General features: G+C 45.4%; 1 protein-coding gene across 1 annotated transcript in view; it reads right to left on the bottom strand.

Moving 5' to 3' along the window:
• LOC138525817 (interferon-induced GTP-binding protein Mx1-like) overlaps positions 1–22,331 on the bottom strand; it is a 1,137,278-nt gene that overhangs the window by 564,039 nt on the left and 550,908 nt on the right. The window contains exon 7 of the mRNA XM_069636045.1: positions 15,547–15,669. Coding sequence (XP_069492146.1) covers positions 15,547–15,669 — 123 coding nt within the window. The remainder of the gene's footprint in view (positions 1–15,546; positions 15,670–22,331) is intronic.

Here is a 22,331-nt window from a genome sequence, read left to right as displayed (position 1 = left end):
ATTACTTCTTGTAGCGTTGTCATGCAAAATTTTTGTGGTTTTACAAATTTGTTTGCAGGGCGCAGGTCTAGTACCGGGCACATGGTCAGATCTTTTTTTGGAACAAGGAAGTATGTTAAATAAATACCCTTGTTTACCTCTTTGTGTGGCACAACCTCGATGGTGTCATTGAGGAGTAGAACGTTCACCTCTCCTAGCAGGATACGTTGTTCCTCCTGTGATGGTTTCTTTTGGCGCGGGGGGAGGTTTGACGGTCTTCCTTGAAGCTCTATACAATAACCCCCTGTCACAGTTGACAACACCCATTTTGTCCGATGTTATACTCTAGCATGCGTGGGTGTAAAAGGATATTCGTCCCCCGACTGGGGAGGCATTGGAGGGGACTCGTAGCAGGGCGTCATTGCTTAGAGGGTGTCCCTCCACCTCTGGTGAGGAAGCCTATCCCTCTTCCGCGGGCCCTTCGCTGACCCGTGGGGTAAGCCTAGGTGGCTTGTTGATTGGTATTCCACGAGGAACCTTGATTTTGGTTGTATCCAGTTCCTCTCTGCGCGCTTTGCCCCCGAAAGTGATGAAAATTACCACCACCTCTTTGGCCTGGTTGTTTATTAGTCAGTTGGCCAAGGGATTTGAGGGTCTCATATTCATCCTTGGCGGACTTGAGGGCGTCTTCAACTGCTTTCCCAAATAATACATTCTGCTCAACTGCCATGTTTAGTAGGGTAGCCTGAGTCTCAAGTTTAAAGCCTGACTGCCCAAGCCAGGCATGGCGTTTTGAAATGGTGGCTTCTGCAATAACGCGTCCAGCGTTGTCAGCAGCATCAAAGTTATTTTTTAGGAGGACGCCTGCTGTAGCTCTGCCTTCGGCAGCCAGAAGGGAGAGTGGTGCTGACTCTGCCAGGGCATTTACCTCATCCCACTTTGTGCAGTCATAGCTGGACAACAAGGTGGAATTGTTTGCTATACGCGCCTGGTATGCTGCAGTGGATGCTATCTTCCTACCCATAGCATATCATTTTTTGCTCTCCTTGTCTGGAGGGGCTTCGGAGGCGGCTAAGGGTGTACCAGCTCTCTTGTGGGAGGTGGTAACCACCAGAGAGTCAGGTCGAAGTTGTCCTCTTATATATAAGGGGTCGGTTGGTGCTGGTTGAACGAGTTTTTCGATCCTAGGGTTAACTGCTATGGTATCGTTTGGTAGTTCTAGAGAAGGTTGAATCCTCCTATGGACTGATTTTAGCAGGGGGATAAACTGGGTTGCCGGTTTTTTATCGCCCAACACATTCTGTGCAAAGTCCTTGTCCTGCTGGGCCTCTTATGTTTCGATGCCGAAATGCTCTGCAGCCCTTATGAGTATATCATTGAATAATGGTTGGTTATCCACAGGGGAGTCTGGTAAAACAGGGTCTTGTGGGACTGGAGATTCCATCGCGAAAACCACAGAGTCAGTGTCCTTTTCGTCTTGATCGCTTTCTCCCCCGGCGTCGTAACCCTCGATGTCACCATCATAGGGTTCACCTTCGTCTAAGTATTCATCCTCCCCTACATCCTGGTCGTAAAGGTCGTACGAGAGGCGAGGAGTTTTGTGTGGAGGTTCAACAGCCAATTCTACTTGGGGAAGAGATCTCTTTTTGTATGGTACAGCCATTGTCGGTGATTGAGAGGCTGTAGGTATTGTGTTTGAACCAGACGCCTGTGTAGTAGGAGGCGCGGAGGCCAAGTTGTCTAGAACATGAGGATGTTTTTCAAAGAAATTTCCTAAGCAGGTCATGCGGCTCATAACTCTGTCAATATCCTGTGCAGATCATCTGGTTGAACTGGGTATAAACCCCGGGTGGGAGGAGGCTAGAGTGGGGGTAATGGGTGTATGTTCCTCTTCCTCATCAAGACTGACAGAGTCAAGTTGATGTGTATGATCAGACTCTACTATAGTGTCCTGTAGGGGCATACTCTTATGTTGGGCTAGAGGGTTGCTCCCTAGCCTTCTCCTTGGTATGCAAGTCCCTCTCTGAAGAGGAACTGGACTTGTCTGTCTCCTTATGTTCCCTGCTCTTAGATGATGATTTTTTGGAGCTCAGGGTCGAAGAGGGGGTACCGGAGGAGTCCCTAGGCTTGCCCCGAGTGTAGGCCGAACTCCAACCGCGGGGATGGCTTGCGCGGCGTCTTTCGCCGTCACCAAGCCGGACAGGGGAGTTTTGAGTCGGGTGACCTTTGTCTTGTCGGGCTTGTCATGCGGCGGCCGTTCGGAGCGCCCAGAAAACGTCTGATCAGAAGATCTGCCCTTCATCGTCGACTCTCGGTGTGCAACCTTACTCGCATCGCCATGGGATGTGTGTTTGTGGGAGAGTGTGGTGCCCTTGCCGCCTGGTGTCTTCCCCATAACAGGACCGCTGGCCTGTCTGCTAGGGTCGGGGCTGGCACTGGGGAACGTGGAGGCTCCCCGTCACCCTCGCCGTCCGAAAGGACGCCGTCGCTGCCGTTGTTGGAAGTCTCTTCGACGTCCATGGAGGCCTCGGCCTGCATGGCGTGATGTGCCCAATGTTTAGTTCACCTGCCTTTGAGGGTCTTCGGTCGAAGAAGCTTACAAGCCCGACAACGCACCTCATCGTGGTCTCTATTCAACTTGAGGTTACAGACCCTATGCTTGTCGACCCACGTGAACTTCCTATTACAGGAGGGGCAGAACTTAAAGATAGTATGCTCCATGATATATGTAGGCAGCTGGGCGATTATGGGAAAGGGTGGGAATATACATGTTTATGACCACCCCCCACCCACTCTCCCTACTGCAGGGCCATCTTAATCACTTTTGAGGCCTGGGGCAGAGACACCTGTGGGGCCCCCCAGGGTCAGATTGGCCCCTCAGCCTTACAGCCTGTGGCCGGTTTCTGCCCAATCCTGGGCCGGTTTTGAAAGAAAAAAAAAGATTGAAAAAAGAAAAGTCGCATTTTTTTTATTTTAGAACCATATTTTTCATATTGTACTTAGGAACAATGCTATTTGATTCCACTTCCTGTTTTGTCAAGGGGTGAACGGCTGTGTTTCATCACTTCCCAGGATGTCACTTTGGGTTGGGGTCAAATTACTTCCTTCCAGTGATGTCATCAGAGGTCAAGGGTCACAAGGGGTGAGGCACTTTTTTGATGCGAGGGGTGGGCCACTTTTTTTGGGTGTCCGGGCCTATTTCTTGTCCCAGTCTGACCCTGAGGCCCCCCTCCACCAAACCAAATTAAGGGATCCGCATATCTGGCCACACCCCCCCACCCTTCATCACGATCACCACTCATAGCTTGATATCCTGCCTCACGAAATAAGCATAGGTACTACCTTTCAGTCCCATTACCCTCTTCATTCTTGTAGTAATCAGAATGATAAAGTAGCACCATTTCAAGGACCACATTAGCAGTCCACAATAAGAGTACTTCGGTAGTAGCATAGGTACAGGACACTTTTCATCCATAGCACCCACAAGGAATCTATACTGCCCATAGTATGAATGCAGGACACATATCCCATGAAAAAGGTGCACATAATCCAGAAAAGACAGACTACTTAGATTTGTTTCCTCACAATATGCAAAAGAGATAAAGCATGGATATAAGAGACCAACTGGAAGCAAGGAGAATGCTCTGCCTACCATTGCATAAATACTGGATGAAGATTAGAAGCTACTAAGAAGGCGTCCGTATCCAGACAGGCTGAGATTAGAAGGGCATTTCAAGCAGTTTTACCATTGGAGAGCAAAGAAACCAGTGGTTGTGGTGTGCACTATATAAATGCTCACTATTATTATAGGGGAAGTAACACTTTGGCCATTGGAAACATGTGTGAGGATTTTTTAAGACCATACCCTGAGAACAAAATCACTCTAGCAGTGACATTTCTGAAAGGTTTGGGACTGGTAATTTTGGCAAGTTAGGCAATATGAGATTAAATGAGATAAGGATCACACATTGGTTAAGCGCTGACGCTGGGATTTATTCCCATTCTGCGATTTCTGCTAGATCTTTTCCAGATCTTTCCATGAACTAAAATAATCTAATTTTATACAAGCAACTTGGAGTGTTCACAAGTCACATAACCCAACATGACAGTTTTTTTTAAAACTACAACTACATTTTATAGAAGCGTATAATGAAAAATGGGGATGATTCTCACTTAATTTCCTCCATTATCGTCTCAGCATACTAATTGATGTGATCTTAAAAAGATTTTTTCTGGGTTTCTCTTAGGTATTTTAAAGCTTTACATACATATTCCCAAAACACAGGCTTGTGAAACTGTTATTTATTTATAAACACACAGATAACCCTTTGCATTGTACAAAAAAGCAAGCAATTTTTTCTGTCAATTGAACAGACTTAGATGCTTGCCAGAGCCCTTCAATATCTGGTCCATTTTCTTCTGTGTAGAACCCCTTTCCACTAAAATGACCTATATAGAAAGATCAGGTTATGGGCTAAACCTGCTATCAGCATTAAATAAGGCAAACCTTTCCACAGAAAACAGCACAGTACTGTCAGTTATATAAATGATTTTTCCAGGATGACTGTAGCACCTGCTGACAAAGCCAGGACACGCAAATGTTCATACTCTTGAATTAACACTTTATGCTCATCATTAGGGGTGGCTGCCTGGGTTTTACAACCACCTGTACTGAAGAAACCAACTTTTTATTTCCAGACCTTCACCATACTGATGCGTTTTGTTTTTATAGCAACCGCCATCTGGTGCAGCTACATTGCTGTTAATAGTACCTGATGTGCTACAGAGCAAAGTAGATAGGCATGCATGTTTATCAACTTCAGACATAGGAAAGACTGAGTCGGCCTTGCTGGGATTTGGCTCTGTAATCTTGCATACAAACACAGATCTCAGCAATGAGTGCTTAACACGCTGATTTATCTTCTGTCTGCACCATCGCAGTACTCAAATTTATCAATATGCATTCCAACATTGGATGTTGCACATGAGCAATAGGGTCCCCACAGAAAGGTAAAAATGCTACAGGTGCTGTGCTATTATGAATGCACAAACTATGAACACACAGTGAACGAAAGGGACTTCCAAGGCCGGGTGGCGCCATCGAAGTCTCCGTCCGACGGTCAGCTTCGAAGTTTTCTTCAGTCGTTACCGCGTTGAGTCACGGCGTCGGCGAAGGACAGGAAGAAACACTAAATTAATAAAGTTCAACGGTGTATGCCGAAAATGGACCCCGCTTATATTTTGCGACCGCTCATGATGGCATAAAAAAATAATCTGAGGGACCCACACGCGTGAGGGTTCATGGGTACAGGGGACGTCACATTAGGGATAGTATTACTGGCACGCCCTATTTCGACCCCCATTTTCGAGTTTCGAAAAACAACTGTAATACTCCGCCGCTTGCACTAGATGTCGGCCTATGCATAGCATGTGATCTAAGCAGATTACACAAGCAAAGCATCAGAATTGAATATTACATCCTTAGGTTTTACTCACCTAGTATAACTATGTGTTATAACAAAAGTAGTTATAGGTTTTTACTGCACCTGGAATAAGTATTCAACTATTCACAAAATGTATATTGTCCAGTTGACTGCGTATGTGATTTGTTACCGAGAGTCATTGTACAACTGGTAGGGTCTACTGCCCTTGCATTACTGAAGGTAATTGTGAAAAGTAACCATTGGTTTTTACTCCCCAAGAATAGGTGTGACCTATACTGAATGTGTATGACTTCCCTAGAACTACTGTTAGGTGTTCCCAATAAGGTCTATACTTTGGTGTGTGTACCTTCAAGTATAGTGTTGTGTTTTTATAAGTGTGATTTCATATAATGTGTTAGTACCCACTTACCCCTAGATTTATATGGGCCTAATTGTTTTTCATTAAATCCTTTATTTTTACATGCATAGTGTTTCAGTGTTTCTTTCGATCATTAGTATGACAATTACATTTGTACTGATTCTACTGCCCTCTCTCCCTCCTAAGATAAGCCTGGCTGCTAAGCCTACGCTGCCATGTACTCAGGTGGTACAGCCTTATACGAAGAGTGGAGTCTTGTACTGTCTCAGTTGAATGGTTTTGAAGACGTTGGTAGCACTTCAGAAAAACTATCCTAACACTAGGTTAAACTGCCCTTAACACGAAGAACATGCTTTGACCCACTAAGATAGAGGACATATACTCTTTTGCTATACTGAACGCAAGACGCACAAGAATACAAAACCGCTTGCTTGACGCAGAACGCAACTCACATGAGTGGCCATATAAATCAAAATGGAAGATGCAGCCACATTGGAGTGAATAGAAAGCACTGAGAAGGCATGAGGATTCAGAGGCCTGACTCTCTGACTTAGCAGGAAAACACAGACCAGAGTGTTCATGCAGCCGATGTCCATATTTTAGCCAAATCAAGGGAGTGTTTAACATCAGCCCCCGAAAGTACAGACAAAGGCAGATGTTAGAAACAGTCTTCTTAGATTAGACACTTGCATGTATAAATATTGAGCAGGAAAATGAAGCCAGTGATCTCCACACACGTGATCTAAGACTGGAGTACAAAGCCTATTAATTTGAGCCAAACAGAGAATGTAGGACAGATACAAAATAATACTAAGTGGAAAGCTAAATGTCCTGACTCAAGGCCTAGAGGATCAGAGATGGTAACCTTATTGGTACAGACAGTGCCTTTGGGGCTGTTCTCATCACCTTGAATTGTTGCTCATGGGCTGGTAATCGTCCATGGTACCAAGGCTGAGAAGACCATCACTGACCAATCCCTGCTCGCCTCTCGCACCAGTTCACACTTTGTTGCATCAACCAGTTATAATGCACTAACCTGACATGCCTTTATTTGCAACATTTAGGAGGTGGTTGCAGGTGGAGCCACATGTAATGTAAACAATCATAACACTAACCCCATATAGATGATATATGTAGTTTGTCCCACTAACCAACCCCAGCCTGCCTTAGGTTTTTGTAGAATAACGTGTCATTTCTAATGTCATAACTCGTTAAAACCCGTTTACAAGCTTGTAACCCTTGAGAGAGCACTGGACATCCTGAGATGTCCATGTCTGTCCATATTTGTGAGATCTCTTAATAAAAAGTCGTTTTGTCCCATTTTTGGAATTTTCTGTTTTTTAGGCATGGGGATTTCAGCTGAACCAGAACTCTTGCTGTTATATTGGGGGCGTTCCCACCCCTCCACTACTGGGATATGAATGGGGGGCTAGCTTAGGCCATCCCCTGAGTGAATGAATTATCAATGGGAGATGCTGTATATTCCTAAGCTTAAGGATGGCTTTTGATGAGGAGACGAAAAAAAGACCCTATGGGTCTCACTGTATTAAACTGACATTAAATCCAATAAGGATGGAATAGTGACCACAGTCTCGTTTGCAGAAAGTATCAAATTGGAAGATGATGTTAATAACCCATTGAAATGTACTGTATCGCACAAACAGCACTTTAAACTAACCCCTTATGACACAACGTTTGAACTTTAAACGGACCTACTTTTACCGGCGTGGATTTACCGGGATATTAAAAGGTGCCGGCAACAGCGGTCATTCACCACTCCATGTCCAATATGACTCCATGGGGGGAAAAAACCTGTGCCGATAATACTGGCTGTTTTTTGCCAGTGGGGGTCCGATTTACCTCCAGCTCATGGCTGGAGGCAAATCAGTCAACCCCCACGGCAAACTTGTATCAGCACTTTTCACACACTGCCAAACTTACAATGGGACCTCATTCTTTATGGCTGGCTGCCTCTTCATGGTGCCCTAAACTGACATGGAACATTGTTAGGTTTGTATGTGTTTCAGGTTTGTCCTATAGCCATCTTCATGAGTGCTAGGTTTTCTGCCTGAGGGGTCATCCTCACAGGTGTCTTCTGTGTTGCTCCTTTTGGTCATCTGGATCCTTGCTGGGTTGTAGGAGTAATGTAAACACAAACATTTGCAACATAAATTCATAACTTTAATCCAGATATGAATAAGGAAATGCTCCGAGGGCAAAGCCTAGGAGGCTCTGGTGTCGACAATCCAGTGGGTGAATACAGATCAAACTCCAGAGCATCAAGAAAACTGCAGCCAGAAACTTCTTGGCACATGGGATCACATCTCTCCAGTTTCCCCACTAGCAATTACCAGTTGTTGGGTAAGATTTGGTGTAGTACCCTTTGGGTGCACTACAACAACCTTAGCCTCCTGGCAATAGGGACCCAACCTTTGGTATAAGTCTGAACTACACAGGTTGGTAGTGTGGATGAGCAGCCAGGCTTATCTCAAGAGGGATCAATGCGAGCAGTAGGGTAGTTACACAGAGAATCACAATGACAAGTATCCAAATAAACACTTATACCCAAGGTTTCTTGATAAAACAATTATTAATTTATTTACCAGTCAGTTAACCAAGCCTTCTTCGGAAGAGAACAATAGAATAGCAACACTCAAATACACTGCAAAAATACACACCCTTAGGTTTCTCAGAACCAGCAAAATACCCATTGGGGATGGCACACAGACACTTCCTACACCCTCAGGTGACTTAAATCGTTATGACACTGTGGACATTAATACATCACTCTTGCATTCAGAGTAGAGTTATGAGAGTGTCAAAGGAAATAGTTATTAGAACAAACAAGTGATCACAAATATTCATAAGCAGGGAAATACTTTTGGATCCCCCAATACAGAGTAGGTAAACCCCTTCCTGAAAGGACAGTTGTAACACAATGTCAGAGGAGAGAAGAGTGAACCAGGCTAAGCCAATGTCAATGGGCAAAAGTCTATGTGGCTAAAGCGCATCTTGCAGGTAAGTAAAAGCCTTTGCACAATGTTTTAGAAGTCTGAAGAAAAAGAAGAATGAAATGTAGGGCCACAAGCTGTTAGGCTTGTGAGAGTAGAAGATGCAGGCAACTCTACAACGAGAGGCAAGTTCTCTTAGACTGTACAGTACCTTTGGTTAGAAGAAAAATGCAGCAGATGACTTCTGTTCCGCTCTGCAGCTCTGCAGATCCTGTTGTCCCTGGCCTCAGTAGTGGGGACAAGAGGGAGGACTTCTGGTGACTCCTACACTGCAATGGAACAGTCACCGACAGTTAGACAGTTTGACAGATAATTGTTGGAACTGGGGAGTGTTTTTCGTTCATCTTCTTGTAAAAATCACCACGGTGATTATACACTCGTAATAAAAAAAAATTAAAAAAAACAGTCACCGACAGCAACCGGCAATCTTCAAACAAGTGGCACTTCGGTGTTTCAGCTCCTCGCATCTACGGCAAACAGCAATACAGTGGTTCCTTGCTTTCGAGATGGGTTTTCCTTGCTTCTGGGGTCCAGCACTCGGTTGAGGTGGCTCAGGCTCGGTCCGTCCTGCTTACTGTGAGTCCGGAGGATCTTCCGCGAGCTCTTGGCCAACTTAAAAACAACGCACACGATCTGGTGTTTCTCTCCATGGCTATTCGGTTCCAGCAGCGACTGCAGTGGGAATTCAACCAGCTCCGAGAGGATGTCCAGGTGGCTTACTTTGGAGTTGATTGGTCCCGCCAACTCAAGGGGAGAAGTAGTCCTTGCAGGGCTTCTCTAGTCGAGACAAGTTTGGAGCTTCAGCGCAGCAGGGCTTCACCGGGCAAACCAACGGTCCAGGAGTTGCACCAGGCATCTCTTCCAAGTTCTTCTTCGGATTCCTTCGTTCAGTGGTCGACTCTGCCTTCCAAGCCAAAAAGCCAAAAAGCCTTGCCTTTTATGCAGGCTTCTCCCATTCACTCCAGCCTAGCTGTCAGTCACCCAGCAGGGTGGCTGTCCTTGCCAGACAGCCAGCTGGCCAATCACCTAAGAGTGCAATCCTGTCTCCTAGGAGACTTAGCACAGGGAGTTTCGGCACCTCCCTCACTTCCTGCCCCCGCTAGACGCCCGAGAGCAGAGCTGGATTTCACTCGTGAAGCCTGCCAAACACAAAACAAACAAAAGGACCAGACCTAAATCTCAAGAAGCACCTAAACAACAAGAAATGGCAAAAAAAGAAGACCGGGCCATTTTGACGAAAATGGCACCCATGGGTGCTTCACTGCAGATGCGAACACAGCCCACGGTAAAAACACATCACGGTAGTAAAAAGTAAACCACTGCCACCAGCCATTACTTGTGTAAAGGGTAACATAAAAATGTTACATGAGAGGTTAGTGAAAGGGGATTCTAAGTAACCCCTCCACCACTGTATGGTAAGATAGTGTGTGCTGCGTCTAGAAAGTTACAAATGTAAGTAAAGTCAATTTCACTTTACTGCTCTTGGAAACAGTAGTTATCCAAGAGAAAGGTATTTAAACCTTGGGAAATCTGAAAGACTTCTTTGTGCCACTGCACCAAAGGAGCTGTGTGACACAATGCAAAAAGATGCCTATGGAGTTTGTCAGACTCCAAAAACTAAAGGAAACACAGAGTTTAAGTCACAGAAAAATGCATGAGAGAATGGGAAAAAGGTCTCAGTCTCTCCAGGTTAAAAATTCCTACAGTCCAGCAAAAGTACTGGGGGTCTCTAAGGTAGAGAGGAATTACCACATTTCTGAGAATTTTCCCTAACACCAGCCGCGTCCATTTGAATGTCCTTTGCATTGCATTCACACCGGGCAGTCCAGGAACTAATACTCAAAATGAATACATCTCAAAATTCCAACTTTGGATGGAAATATACAATTCTGTAAAGTCTGACTAGGTGGTGCCCCCTTTTCAGTCCAAACTGGCAATCTCTCGAACGGTCTTCCAGTTTGGATCTCAAACCTATAGGAGCAACTAAAGTTCCTTGATACTTACAGATTGCACTGGTCAAACCAGCAGAAAACATTATATGACTACAGACAATTTCTCAAAGACTGGGAAAGCATTTTATGTTCAGGTTACCAGATATGAATAATCTATCCGGCACCTTTAGCAGCTGACTCCTGCCTGCCTTAATCCCTAAATGCTGCACTTCCTCTGGCACCTTTAGCAGCTGACTCCTGCCTGCCTTAATCCCTAAATGCTGCCCTTCTTCTGGCCCTGATAGAGTAAATGGGAAGTATACTCCACTCCTGCATGTGAATGGCCTGCCTACTTCATGTTACCGCTCACATTTCTCCATGGTATTTTTATGTCCTTGAAGCCATTATGCCTGACCAAACCTTTTTCAACCCATCTTTATTTCTTTGCATGCCGCTCCACACCCAAAATCTACCTTGGATTTTTCCCCTGTTTATGCTCCGGATACTTCCTTTTCTACCTACTCTTCAGCAGAAATGAGCGCAATCATACCATTTAGTACTCTTCCTTTAACAAGCACATTGGTCATCATCTAGTCCCATGCAGGCCCTGACTCCTTTTTCCGCATAGCGTTTCTTGATAATCTTTTGCTTCTCACAACTACTTCATCTCATTATTATACTTGGTCACTTTAATGTTTGGGCCAACTGCCCATCCTCTTCTTGACACCATCTATCCTCAATCTTTCTCAGTTTCTGGACAAACTCGTTTTGCTCAACACACTGTTGACTTCATATTTAAAAGTCCTAACCTCCTCTACACCTTTATGTCTCCTCATCTTCCCTGGGCTGATCACTTTGCCATTCCCTTCTTTATTGTTCCTCTCTCTTTCCCACTCCTTGCCTTCCGGCCTAAGAAGCTTAAATGATCAGTTTCACAATTGTGTACACCCACCTTTGTTTGCCTACTGAAACCGTTTAATCCATCCGAGCGTCTATCGTCTTCCAATCAATCTCCTCCGACTACTTCTCTTCCAAATCCTCTAATTTCTCTGCTAGTTTTTTCTTGCCTCTGTCATTTGAATAGCCTAAATGTTCTTAAATCTAGCTCTCTCCTAGATCCATGTCTGACAAAAGTTCTCAAGTGTTATCTTGGTCAATTTACTGGAACTCTTTTTCCCCATCATTAATCTTTCCCTATCAAATAGCCTTGTCCCGTTCTCATTCAAAATGTTGTCACTACCCTCCAAATACTCATGGTCCTCCAATCCATGCTACCTTTCATTGTTTATCTCTTGTTCCTACCCCAACGAGAGTTCTGGAATCCACCATCACCTTTCCACTTCAGTGCCTTAAGGAAAAATCTCATCTTCTTCACCCAGTCTAGGTTGGGTTGCGCCCCAGGCATGGAACTGAACCTGTTCTCCTTCCTCCGCTTAGCAGCATCCACATGATTACAAATGATGGGGTAGTCATGGGCCCTGCCCTGCTAGATCACTCTGCAGCCTTTGGTCCCGTGGACCACACCAGGTTAGCAACCACAGTGTTGTTGGCATGGTCATGAGCTGGTTCTCTTCCTTCCTTCTCGTCTAGCTCTCGATTTCTCACTTGTGTGGTCTCCTAGACACAGTGTTTACCCTGTTAAGAGGGGGAGGGAGCACAACCCCTAACAATCCGTCCTGGTGCCTGGCTACCGGTGGACCTCAACCCAGCCCGATATTACCTGTTGCTGTGGATGCATCAATGCTGCTATGAATAGTATAGGAGGCAGGTCCCCGTACCTAAGGGATGCCAGAGAAGAACCAGCAGAGGACAGCACTGCACAAAGGCGCAGTCAGAGAGTCAGCAGAGGCACCTGGGGTGGCGCCGCGGCCAGCCCCGCCGCAACCTCCGCCGCAACCAGGTGTCTGCAGTCAAAGGACGGGAGGCCAGGCCATGTAATCCGGCCCGACATGACATATAAGCCCACATGTGAAAGTGATCCACTAGCCCACCAGGGATATTTACTAGGGGAGAAAGGCCTCCACGAAGGCCATATCAATCAGGGCCCCACAAAGCCACAGGGGATTTTAATATTAAAGAAAGGCCCCCAGGAAGGCCAGGATAGTTGCAATACCACTATCTCACCAGGGAGACTTTTAAGGAGAAAATTCCTTCAGGGAGGCCTGAGAGAACAACTGGTCCATGGGGGTCAGTACAGGCTCCATACAATGAGGCCAGTCTGCATGGATAAGGGGGCAGGCCTTACAAACCCTTCAACGCCTATGAGCCCTTCCCCAGCCACACTCCCCTGGAAGTGATTTGACGGGGTATGTAGTCCAATCCTTGAGAGCGGTGGAGTATTTAAGAAGGTGTGTGTGAATGGTTTAGTGTGGGTTAGTTGGGTGAGGAAAGGAGGCGGAGGAGGACGTCTGAGAGATCAGAGAAGGAACATTCGACAGGAGTGCAACGGCATTGACGAGAGGGGTCTGTGAATCGTTTGAGTGTGGGAGTAAGGAGTGAGTGGAGTAGGAGCAGTGTAGAGAAATAATGGTGGGAGTGAGAGGTGGTAGTAGGCTGTGGCAGTAGAAGGTGGTAGTGAGAGTAGGAGACAGGGAGAAGCAGTAGCAGAGAAGTGGTAATAAAGGTACGGGGAGGAGTAGTAGTAATAAAAGTTGGTGGTGGTGGCTGAGAGGTGGTAATGGTGGGAAGCAGTATTGCAGTAGGAGCAGGAAGATGCTAGTAGTGGTGGAGGAGTAGTAGGACCGAGGAAGGAGAGTACAACACCAGAGAGAGTAGGCAGTAGTGATAGTAGTGAGTAGAGGAATTAAAAGTCAGAAGAGGAGTAAGATCAAAGGGTGAAGGGAGGAAGGCGGAGTGTAAGGGTGGAGGGACAGCAGATGGTTGGTAGCAGAATAACATCCGGATGCAGCATAGGAAATGACAAGCACGTTTGTGCGCGTTTGGCGATTAGGTGTTACAGGGCAGAATGAGGCACTATCCCCAACACCCTAAATAACACTAAGTGGGCTGGGTTAAGGAAAGTATAGAGGTTTTTAGGGAGACAGATAGCCATCGGCTCAGGGAAACACAATGTTAGTCCCAGCCAGAAGCAGACAGACAGATGGCACTGTTCAATAGAACTAAAATCCCTGTTACGGATGCCTGGGCAAGGTAGGATGGAAAGTTTGGGGAAAGTCGAGCTAGAGAGGGAAATCCCTAGCGCCAAAGCTCTAAGCCCTGGAAGCCTCAGAAAACACCCAAATCCATCATTCAGTTCAGACTGATTCGAAAGGTGGTGATTTGTGGCAGACACCCCATCACATTTATAACCAGTTTCTTGAATCTTATTGCCTCCAATTGCTTCTTTTGTGTTCTAGATTTTATTCATGCTGATGTTGCTTAGATCCTCATCTGCTTAGATGGGTGGCCGGGTAGCTCAGCCTCTAAGTTTCAACTTAGTCTGTCTTCTATCTATTCTTGGATGAACACAAACTCTCTTCACCAAAGCTCTGCTAAGAATAGAAGCTCTGTCTGTGGGTGTTCTGAAGATCTCTGGTGTCTTTCTTCCAAGCTTTGTTCTAGATAAGCCTGTCCCAATCCTGTCCCCATGGTCAAGAAAGCTGGCGTGATGTTAGACACCCTTTCAACGTTCATGCACCACATTTCTCAATTTGCCTCCACTTGAAGCTTCTATCTTCCTTTGCATAAAACATCTTTCCCACTCAGCACATATCTCTACTGCATCTACTCTTATTCAATCCCATCTTGACAATTTCCCTTGCTATGCTATTAAGCATCCTCAAGTCCTTCAGACTACCACTCCTCGTCTTATCTTTAACCGTCATTGTACCATCCAAATGTCTCCTTTTTCTTCAAGCTTCACTGGCTTCTGGTAATCACTTGAATTTATTTAAATCCCTCTGTCTGATTTTTGGTATTATCCAAGTCTTAATTTATTTGAAGCAGGCCTGAAAACGACACCCCTTCTGAGTCTTTGCTCTTCTAATAGGTCACTTCCCTGTGTTCTCCGATTTCATTATTCCTGTAATTGTGAACACTTGTTTTAGTCCTAAATCCTGCTTCCTGGAACTCCCTTCCCTCAAATCTGAAAGCCATTTCTACCCTTTTTTACTTCAAGTGCCAATTAAGAACTTGGTTTTCTGCCGCTGCTTTTGACTTCTAATCCTCTCATTCTTAAATGTTATGTCAGCTACAGGAAGCCACTTGTTGCGTCAGTGAGCATTATAAATCGACAAAATACAACTAAACTTGCATTCTTTAGAGGGAGCAATAAGAACACATCTGCGTGATCAGATCACATTTCTCCTCCTCAGACAGCACATTCAACACATCCCAATTAGGGCACACTGCAATGGCATATTGATACAACACCACCCCTAGGTTCTGTTGTACGTTTCCAGGCAAGTCCACAGTCTTACAAGGCCAGCGGCCGATGCGCACTATGCTAATACCAATTACAATAATATGTAAGTGTATTTAGCATATGGGAAAGTCCACCAACTAATGTAAAATGATCAGTGCATCAGCAAGAATTGACAATAGTCACATATGGATTGCTTAGAGTTGGTACCCATAGGGCCACAAAATCAGGCATAAGTGCACGTTCTTGAGAAAAACAACCAACTAAATGTATCATTTACAAATTGACTATGCTACATGTAGTCCTTTGTGAATACTATAACCAAGCATACTTAATGACTGCCCATATGCATGAATAAGGCATGTAAATCCCTACTAATGAGAGCTTCCAATCATATTTTATCATTACTGACACCAGTAATATATCACCATTTGACCCCAGCTGCGGCCAGCCTTTTACTTACTTCAACAAGGAATGCAAATTTCTCGCCTGCTGCATGAGGTACTCCTTTCCCACAACTGTCCAATGCATCTTTGGTAACATGAAGTTTTTCTTTGATCTGCTCTTCCAAAGCAGGCAGACATTTCTGAAGGATACAATAAAGCGTCTTTAATTGAAACTACCTTAGGAACAAACAGCAAACTAAAACTAAATGACACAGAGCTATGGTGGGAAATAACAAAATAAAACATAGCTGACAGCAAAGCAATGTGGATCGCTATCTCTAAAACATATGAAGTTACTTACCTGTAACTCTTGTTCTTGAGCATGGGACTTACATGGATTCACATGTTATGAATATAGCCCGTCGTCAGGCTGGAAATCCTCAGTAAAAAAAAAACAGTTTAGATTTAAGCTAAAAACGGCATTGTTGCTTGTGTAGCCTATTGCTGTCACTTTGGGTCATACTGCCCCAACCAATGACACTCGTCCTGTTGGGTGTCCTGACCCACGTTTGAGCTATCATGCTGCAACATTTGGTGCTGTGGGATTAGAAAATCCAAGATGGCCAAAAAGCCCACATGTGCGCCAAAATCCAGGAGAACCACACAGTTTGTGCACACTAAAATGGTGGCCTAACTTGCCACCCACCAGTGCAAGCAGGATGGGCCGGGGTGCCATGAGTGAAATGTGTGCCAAAGGAAAAACCGCACTTTAAAATCCCCTTTTGTTTCCCTGAATGCCAGCTCAAAATGCCTATTTCAAACATTGCAACATATCCAAAAATCTCACTGAACACCAGCAGACATCTGGCAGAATGAAGTATGTGTGCATACAAAATCTGGGAAGTTGAAGAGCCCCAAAACAATGTTCATAACAAGACTGGCTGAGCTCTGCAGGTCTGCAGCAGCCTAACTGAAACTGGATTTAAAACTACCAAAAATTGAAAATGTTTAAATTAACTGAGTGACCTACTTTTGAGTGTCATATAGTTTGTCACTGTTGAAATGTCATAGTTTAGAACTTAGAATCAGTGTTTTGGATGCATGTGTAAAAATTGTATGTTTGATTTAAACTGGGAACAAAAAGTGACATGCTAGCTAAATTCTGGCTTAAAGGAACTGAATTCTGCCTGACAACTTCCCCCAACTGGAGTGAAACTGGATCCACAGCAGTTCCGAGGCCTAGCTGCCTTCTGCTGCCCACACTAAAAGGATATGCCATCTCTCTGATAATTGGATTAGGGGTGGAGCACCTACAGACTGCAGGAGGTTGAACAAAGCCCTTCCTTGACTCAGGCAGATGGTTTATTGGGGGGGGGCGTAAAATAGCTTCCTCTTGGCAGAAGCTGGGAGGGGCAGGGTCTCTGAGCTTGGCAGAAACTGGATAAACTGGTTTCTACACCATGTGACCTGAAAAGACACACCCCTGTTGGCCAGAATATGATTCTAAGAAAGATGTATAACTCACAGTGCGGACTTGTCAAAATTATTTAAATGATACCATAATTCTTGTGATTTTTCTGTGCACGTTTTAAGACGCGTTGGGAAACTGTGCCATGTCCTGAGGAAAAACCCCGCTATTTATTGATATTGCAGACATTGCATTTAAGCTAGCAACCTGGAAAGTTACTGAGATATGTGTGGGAGGGGGGTGTATATGTGTATAAATCTGGAGAAAAATCTGATGTTGCAAAACCCACTAAAAAGCACAAAATGTTGCCATTTTTGAATGCAAGCCCTCAGGAAGAGCAGATTTGGGACAGAGACTACCTCATGTGATATGTACATGCAATGATAAACCACTATGTATTTGAGAAATGTGTATTTTGATGAAATATAGATTTGTGTGCAATTTGACAGGGGAGTGTCCTTTCTGCAGGCCATATAATGACATCGCTCTGACACTCCACTTCTTTCCCCCAATCAAGAGAGAAAGGAAAGCTTGACCAATGATAAATTGAGAGAGGGTCTGGATTAGCGATGCTGCGCACACACCCACTTTCAAAACATATAAAAAGGAACATTGAAACCCAGGTGGAGAGATTGAAATCCATTGGCTGCAACGCGCCCTGCCGGACCACACAACATCCAGAAGGCACCAGATCCAACACTTAGACTTTAAAACTCCAAAGAACTTGATCCAGAACTCAAAGTAAGGACCTAAACCCACAGACTGAGAACTCTTCTCAGCAGGCCTCAGCATCCAGCAAACCTAACCAACTATCAACAGCCGGGCGAGCTGTTTGAATTTCCTGCCTAGAACATTGCCGGGACCGGTAGCGGGACCAGGAGCCATGCAGACCGGTGCTAGACTAGACCAGCAGAACCCAAGATCCAGGAGCAGTGCCGGTGACCCAGAAAGCAGAGCTGTACTCGGAACCGGAGACCAGATCGCTGTGAAGTGCTGTGCGCAGTGACCGGATCCGTGTCCAAAATCTCTTGTGAGTACTCAGCAAAACTCAGAACATATCCCTTAGTTTAATATAATATAATTCAATCTATTTAACCTAAGTAGAACTGTCACCTGTCATTTTCTAGCTGCAAGCTGTAACCTGTCGCTTTGAACTTTTTAAAATTTCAAATCCGAAAAACAACCTTCACAAAATCGTTCATAACTCCGTAACCGTTTGTGCTAGGAACTTGATTTAACTTTCCTCTGGAAGCTTAGAATCTAGGCTTTCCAAAGAACATGGAAACGACTTGCTACTCCTTATAGTGTCTCCGTAATCACGATTCACGCACTCGCTAATTTTACCGCGATTTGGCCCGATTTCAGCCACCTGTAAAAATCAGCAGCTTTTGCCTGAACTGCTAAAATTTCGTTTGCCTCCTAAGAACCATCCCTGAATCATTGCTAGAGTGAGCCTGAACTAATATTAACTAGATACCGCTCACCCTGAACCTCCTGAAGGGAATTAAAAGCATTTTCAGCATATTTCTCACTGCATTGTCACCATATTCAAAGCATTTTGCCTGTGTTTCAAAACTCCTATCTGTTGTATAAGCTGCTTGGGGGGAATTGAACTGAATTGTATTTGATTGCATTCCTAAGAACTGTGTGCTCTCATCTTCATCTCCTTACATTGCATAAAGGGGGGGAGGGGTGAATTGTCCAAGAAAGTGATTACATTGTCTTTTGCTGAAATCCTATCAAGTTATTTTCTGTACTGCATTTTCATGCCACATTGCATCTATTTGAAACCATAAAAGTATTGTTGCTATCTTATCCATCTTATACCCACTCATCATTGATTATAAAGAAGTGTGCTAGTGCCAGACTATCCATTATTGATTACTGCTCAGATTAAGTGTGATATTCAATTATTAATTCATTATAAAAGTGTGATATGGGATACATTACTCACCGTAATCGTATTTCTGATGCTTGTATCTGCTTAGATTCACATGCTGTGCATAGGCCGACATCTAGTGGAAGCTGCGGAGTATTACAGTTTGTTTTTCGAAGTTCGAAAATGGGCGTCGACACAGGCGTGCCAGTAATACTATCCCTAGTGTGACGTCCACTGTACCCAAGATCCCTCACGCGTCTAGGATCCTCAGATTGTATTTTTTCTGACATGAGGAAGCATGAGGAGTAGCGTGAGTACAGATAATCCAAGCAGATAGACAGAAGGTAAGACTACAAGCAATCATGCGCCTTCTCTCGGAGGGGAGGAAGGGTGGGTCGCATGTGAATCTAAGCAGATACAAGCATCAGAAATACGATTACGGTGAGTAATGTATCCCTTCTGAGGCTTGTGGAATCTGCTTAGATCACATGCTGTGCATAGATTAGCGAGCAGTACCAGAAGAAGGAGGTGGGATGTGAGAAGGGTCATGAGCAAACAGGTGTCTTAGAACCGCTTGTCCCACTTGTGTATCTGTCTTGGAATGAGTGTCAATGCAGTAATGCTGAGTAAAAGTGTGAATAGAGCTCCAAGTAGCTGCTTTGCAAATGGTGTCGAGGGGAACATTTGCAATGAAAGCCAGAGTGGCCCCAATGCCTCTAGTAGAGTGGGCCCTTGGCGTAAAAGGCAGAGTTTTTTTCAGAAAGAGAGTAACACAGCTGTATACAGTTGATAATCCACTTCGAGATAGCGCCCTTAGAGACGCGATCCCCCTCTCTGCCTGTAGCTACGGAGACAAACAGTTGATCTGTTTTTCTTAGCGGTCTGGTTTTATTTACATAGTAGAGGACCGCCCTACGCACATCTAGGGTGTGTAGTTTCACCTCAGCCGAGCTTTGCGGGTTTTGGAAGAAAGCCGGAAGCTCGATGGACTGGTTTACATGGAACTTGGATATGAATTTTGGCGAGAACCTAGGGTGTGTGCGTAAAACCAGTTTGTCCCTGTGGATAGTAAAGAAAGGATCCTGCACTGACAGAGCCTGAATTTCACTGACCCTTCTTATGGAGGTAATGGCTACTAAGAAGGCCGTTTTATAAGTCAGGTGTTTGAGACTACTTTTATGCATGGGTTCGAAGGGGGGTCCCATGAGCTTAGCTAGCACCACGTTGAGGTCCCATCCTGGCGGTGGGTTCGAAATAGGAGGGTGAAGTCTCTTTACTCCTTCCATGAAGGCTTTAACCACTGGTACTTTCCACCACGAAACCTTGTTATGGGATGTGGTGTAAGCCGAGAGGGCTGCCAGGTGTACTTTCAGAGAGTTAAAAACCAAACCTGCATCCAGCAGGTGGAGCATGTATGTCACAACGTTGGAAGGAGTGCAATCAACCGGGTTGATTTGTTTATTCTGGCACCAGATAACGAATCTTTTCCACTTGTCAAAGTAACAGTGCCTTGTATTTGGTTTCCTGGACTCTTTTAGAATGTCCATACACCTCTGTGGTAATTTGAGATGTCCAAACTCTATGACTTCAGGAGCCATGCTGCTAGGTTTATAGAGTTGGGTTCCTGATGCACTGTTTGACCTTGTTGCTGGGACAGTAGGTTGTACCAGGCTGGGAGTCTGATGGGCTCGCACACCGCCATCCTGCGTAGGTGTGGAAACCATGGTTGTCTCGCCCACATGGGAGCAACTAGGATGAGCGTCATCGATTCCTTGTTCATCTTGTACACCACCTTCCTGATGAGAGGAGTTGGTGGAAAAGCGTACGCAAACATCCCTGACCAGTTCATCCACAGGGCATTCCCTTGGGAGTCCGGTTGGGGGAACCTGGATGCAAATCCTGGGCATTGTTTGTTTTCGCTTGTGGTGAATAGGTCTATAGTGGGGAAACCCCACTGAGAGAAGAGATCTTCTACGACGTCTCTGTGAAGGACCCATTCGTGTTCTTCTGGGAGGGAGTCTCTGCTTAGAGCATCCGCTAGGGAATTGAGCTCCCCTGGAACATGTTGCGATGACAGGAAGATGTTCCGTCTGAGTGCCCATATCCAGATTTTCTGGGCAAGCTTGGACAGATTTGGCGAACGAGTCCCTCCTTGCTTGTTCAGATAGAACATGGCTGTCGTGCTGTCCGTCTTGATCTGCACCGACAAGTTCAGTAGATGGGGCTCGAACGCCTGCAGCGCTCGGAATACTGCCAGAAGCTCTAGCAGATTGATGTGGTTCTTGGCTACTGAGTGAGACCAGAGACCCTGAGCTGTGTGGTGGAGATGGTGAGCTCCCCACCCAGTCAGGCATGCATCTGTAGTCACCACTGCCTGTACTTCCGGATCGTAAAAGGGTTTCCCCTTTGCGAGATTCTCTCTTGTCCACCAGTGTAAGCTCTGTACGAGTGTTGGCGAAACGACCACTAGATCGTCCCACTGACCACTTGCCTGAGACCACTGTTTCGCCAACCATTCCTGCATGGGACGCATGCGCAGACGCGCGTGGGGGACCAGGTAGATGCATGACGCCATCATGCCCAGTAACCGCATAGCTTTGCGTACTGTTATCTGTTGAGCTGACTGATAATGCGGAATTTGCAGAAGTATATTCCGAATTCTCTCTTCCGAAGGGAAGGTCAATCCTTTCGGAGTATCTAGGATAGCTCCTAGAAACTGTTTTGAGGTGCTTGGCACCAGACTTGACTTTTTCTCGTTGATAGAGAAGCCTAATTCGTGGAGGAGGTCGATAGTCCTCTGAATGTTTGACCTGCAAATTCCTGGGGTTTCCCCCGTTATGAGCCAGTCGTCCAGATAAGGGTACACTGGGATTGCCTCCCTGCGTAGGTGTGCAGCTGCCACCGCCAGTACCTTGGTGAATACCCTTGGTTCTGAAGCTATCCCGAAGGGCAGTACCTTGAATTGGTAGTGGCGACTGTCCACCTTGAAGCGCAAGTATTTTCTGTGCGCCGGGAGCATGGAAATATGAAAATAGGCATCTTTCATATCCAAGGTTGCCACGTAATCCCCCTTTTTTAGGAGGGGGATTACCTCTTGTAGCGTGGTCATACGGAATTTTTGGGGCTTGACATACTTGTTGGCAGGCCGTAAGTCCAATACTGGGCGCATTGTTAAATCTTTCTTTGGCACAAGGAAGTAAGTTGAATAGATACCCTTGTTTACCTGGTGTCCTGGGACGAGTTCTATCGCGTCCTTTTCTAGCAGAATGGCGATCTCCTCGAGAAGGATCTTTTGATGTTCTAGGGAGGGTATTCTTTGTCGTGGAGGGTGGTTCCGGGGACGCTGCAGTAGTTCTATACAATATCCTGTGGATACTGTTGACAGCACCCATCTGTCTGAGGTGATCCCTTCCCAAGCCTGGGTGAAGGTGGAAATGCGTCCCCCTACTGGGGTTGCGTGAGAAGGGACCCTGAACTGAGCGTCACTGCTTTGGTGGAGGCGTGCCACCTCCCTT

This window comes from Ambystoma mexicanum, chromosome 7p, assembly GCF_040938575.1.
Source record: "Ambystoma mexicanum isolate Mex_15411 chromosome 7p, UKY_AmexF1_1, whole genome shotgun sequence".
Classification (NCBI taxonomy): Eukaryota; Metazoa; Chordata; class Amphibia; order Caudata; family Ambystomatidae; genus Ambystoma; species Ambystoma mexicanum.
This window is presented reverse-complemented; position numbering and strand designations above follow the sequence as displayed.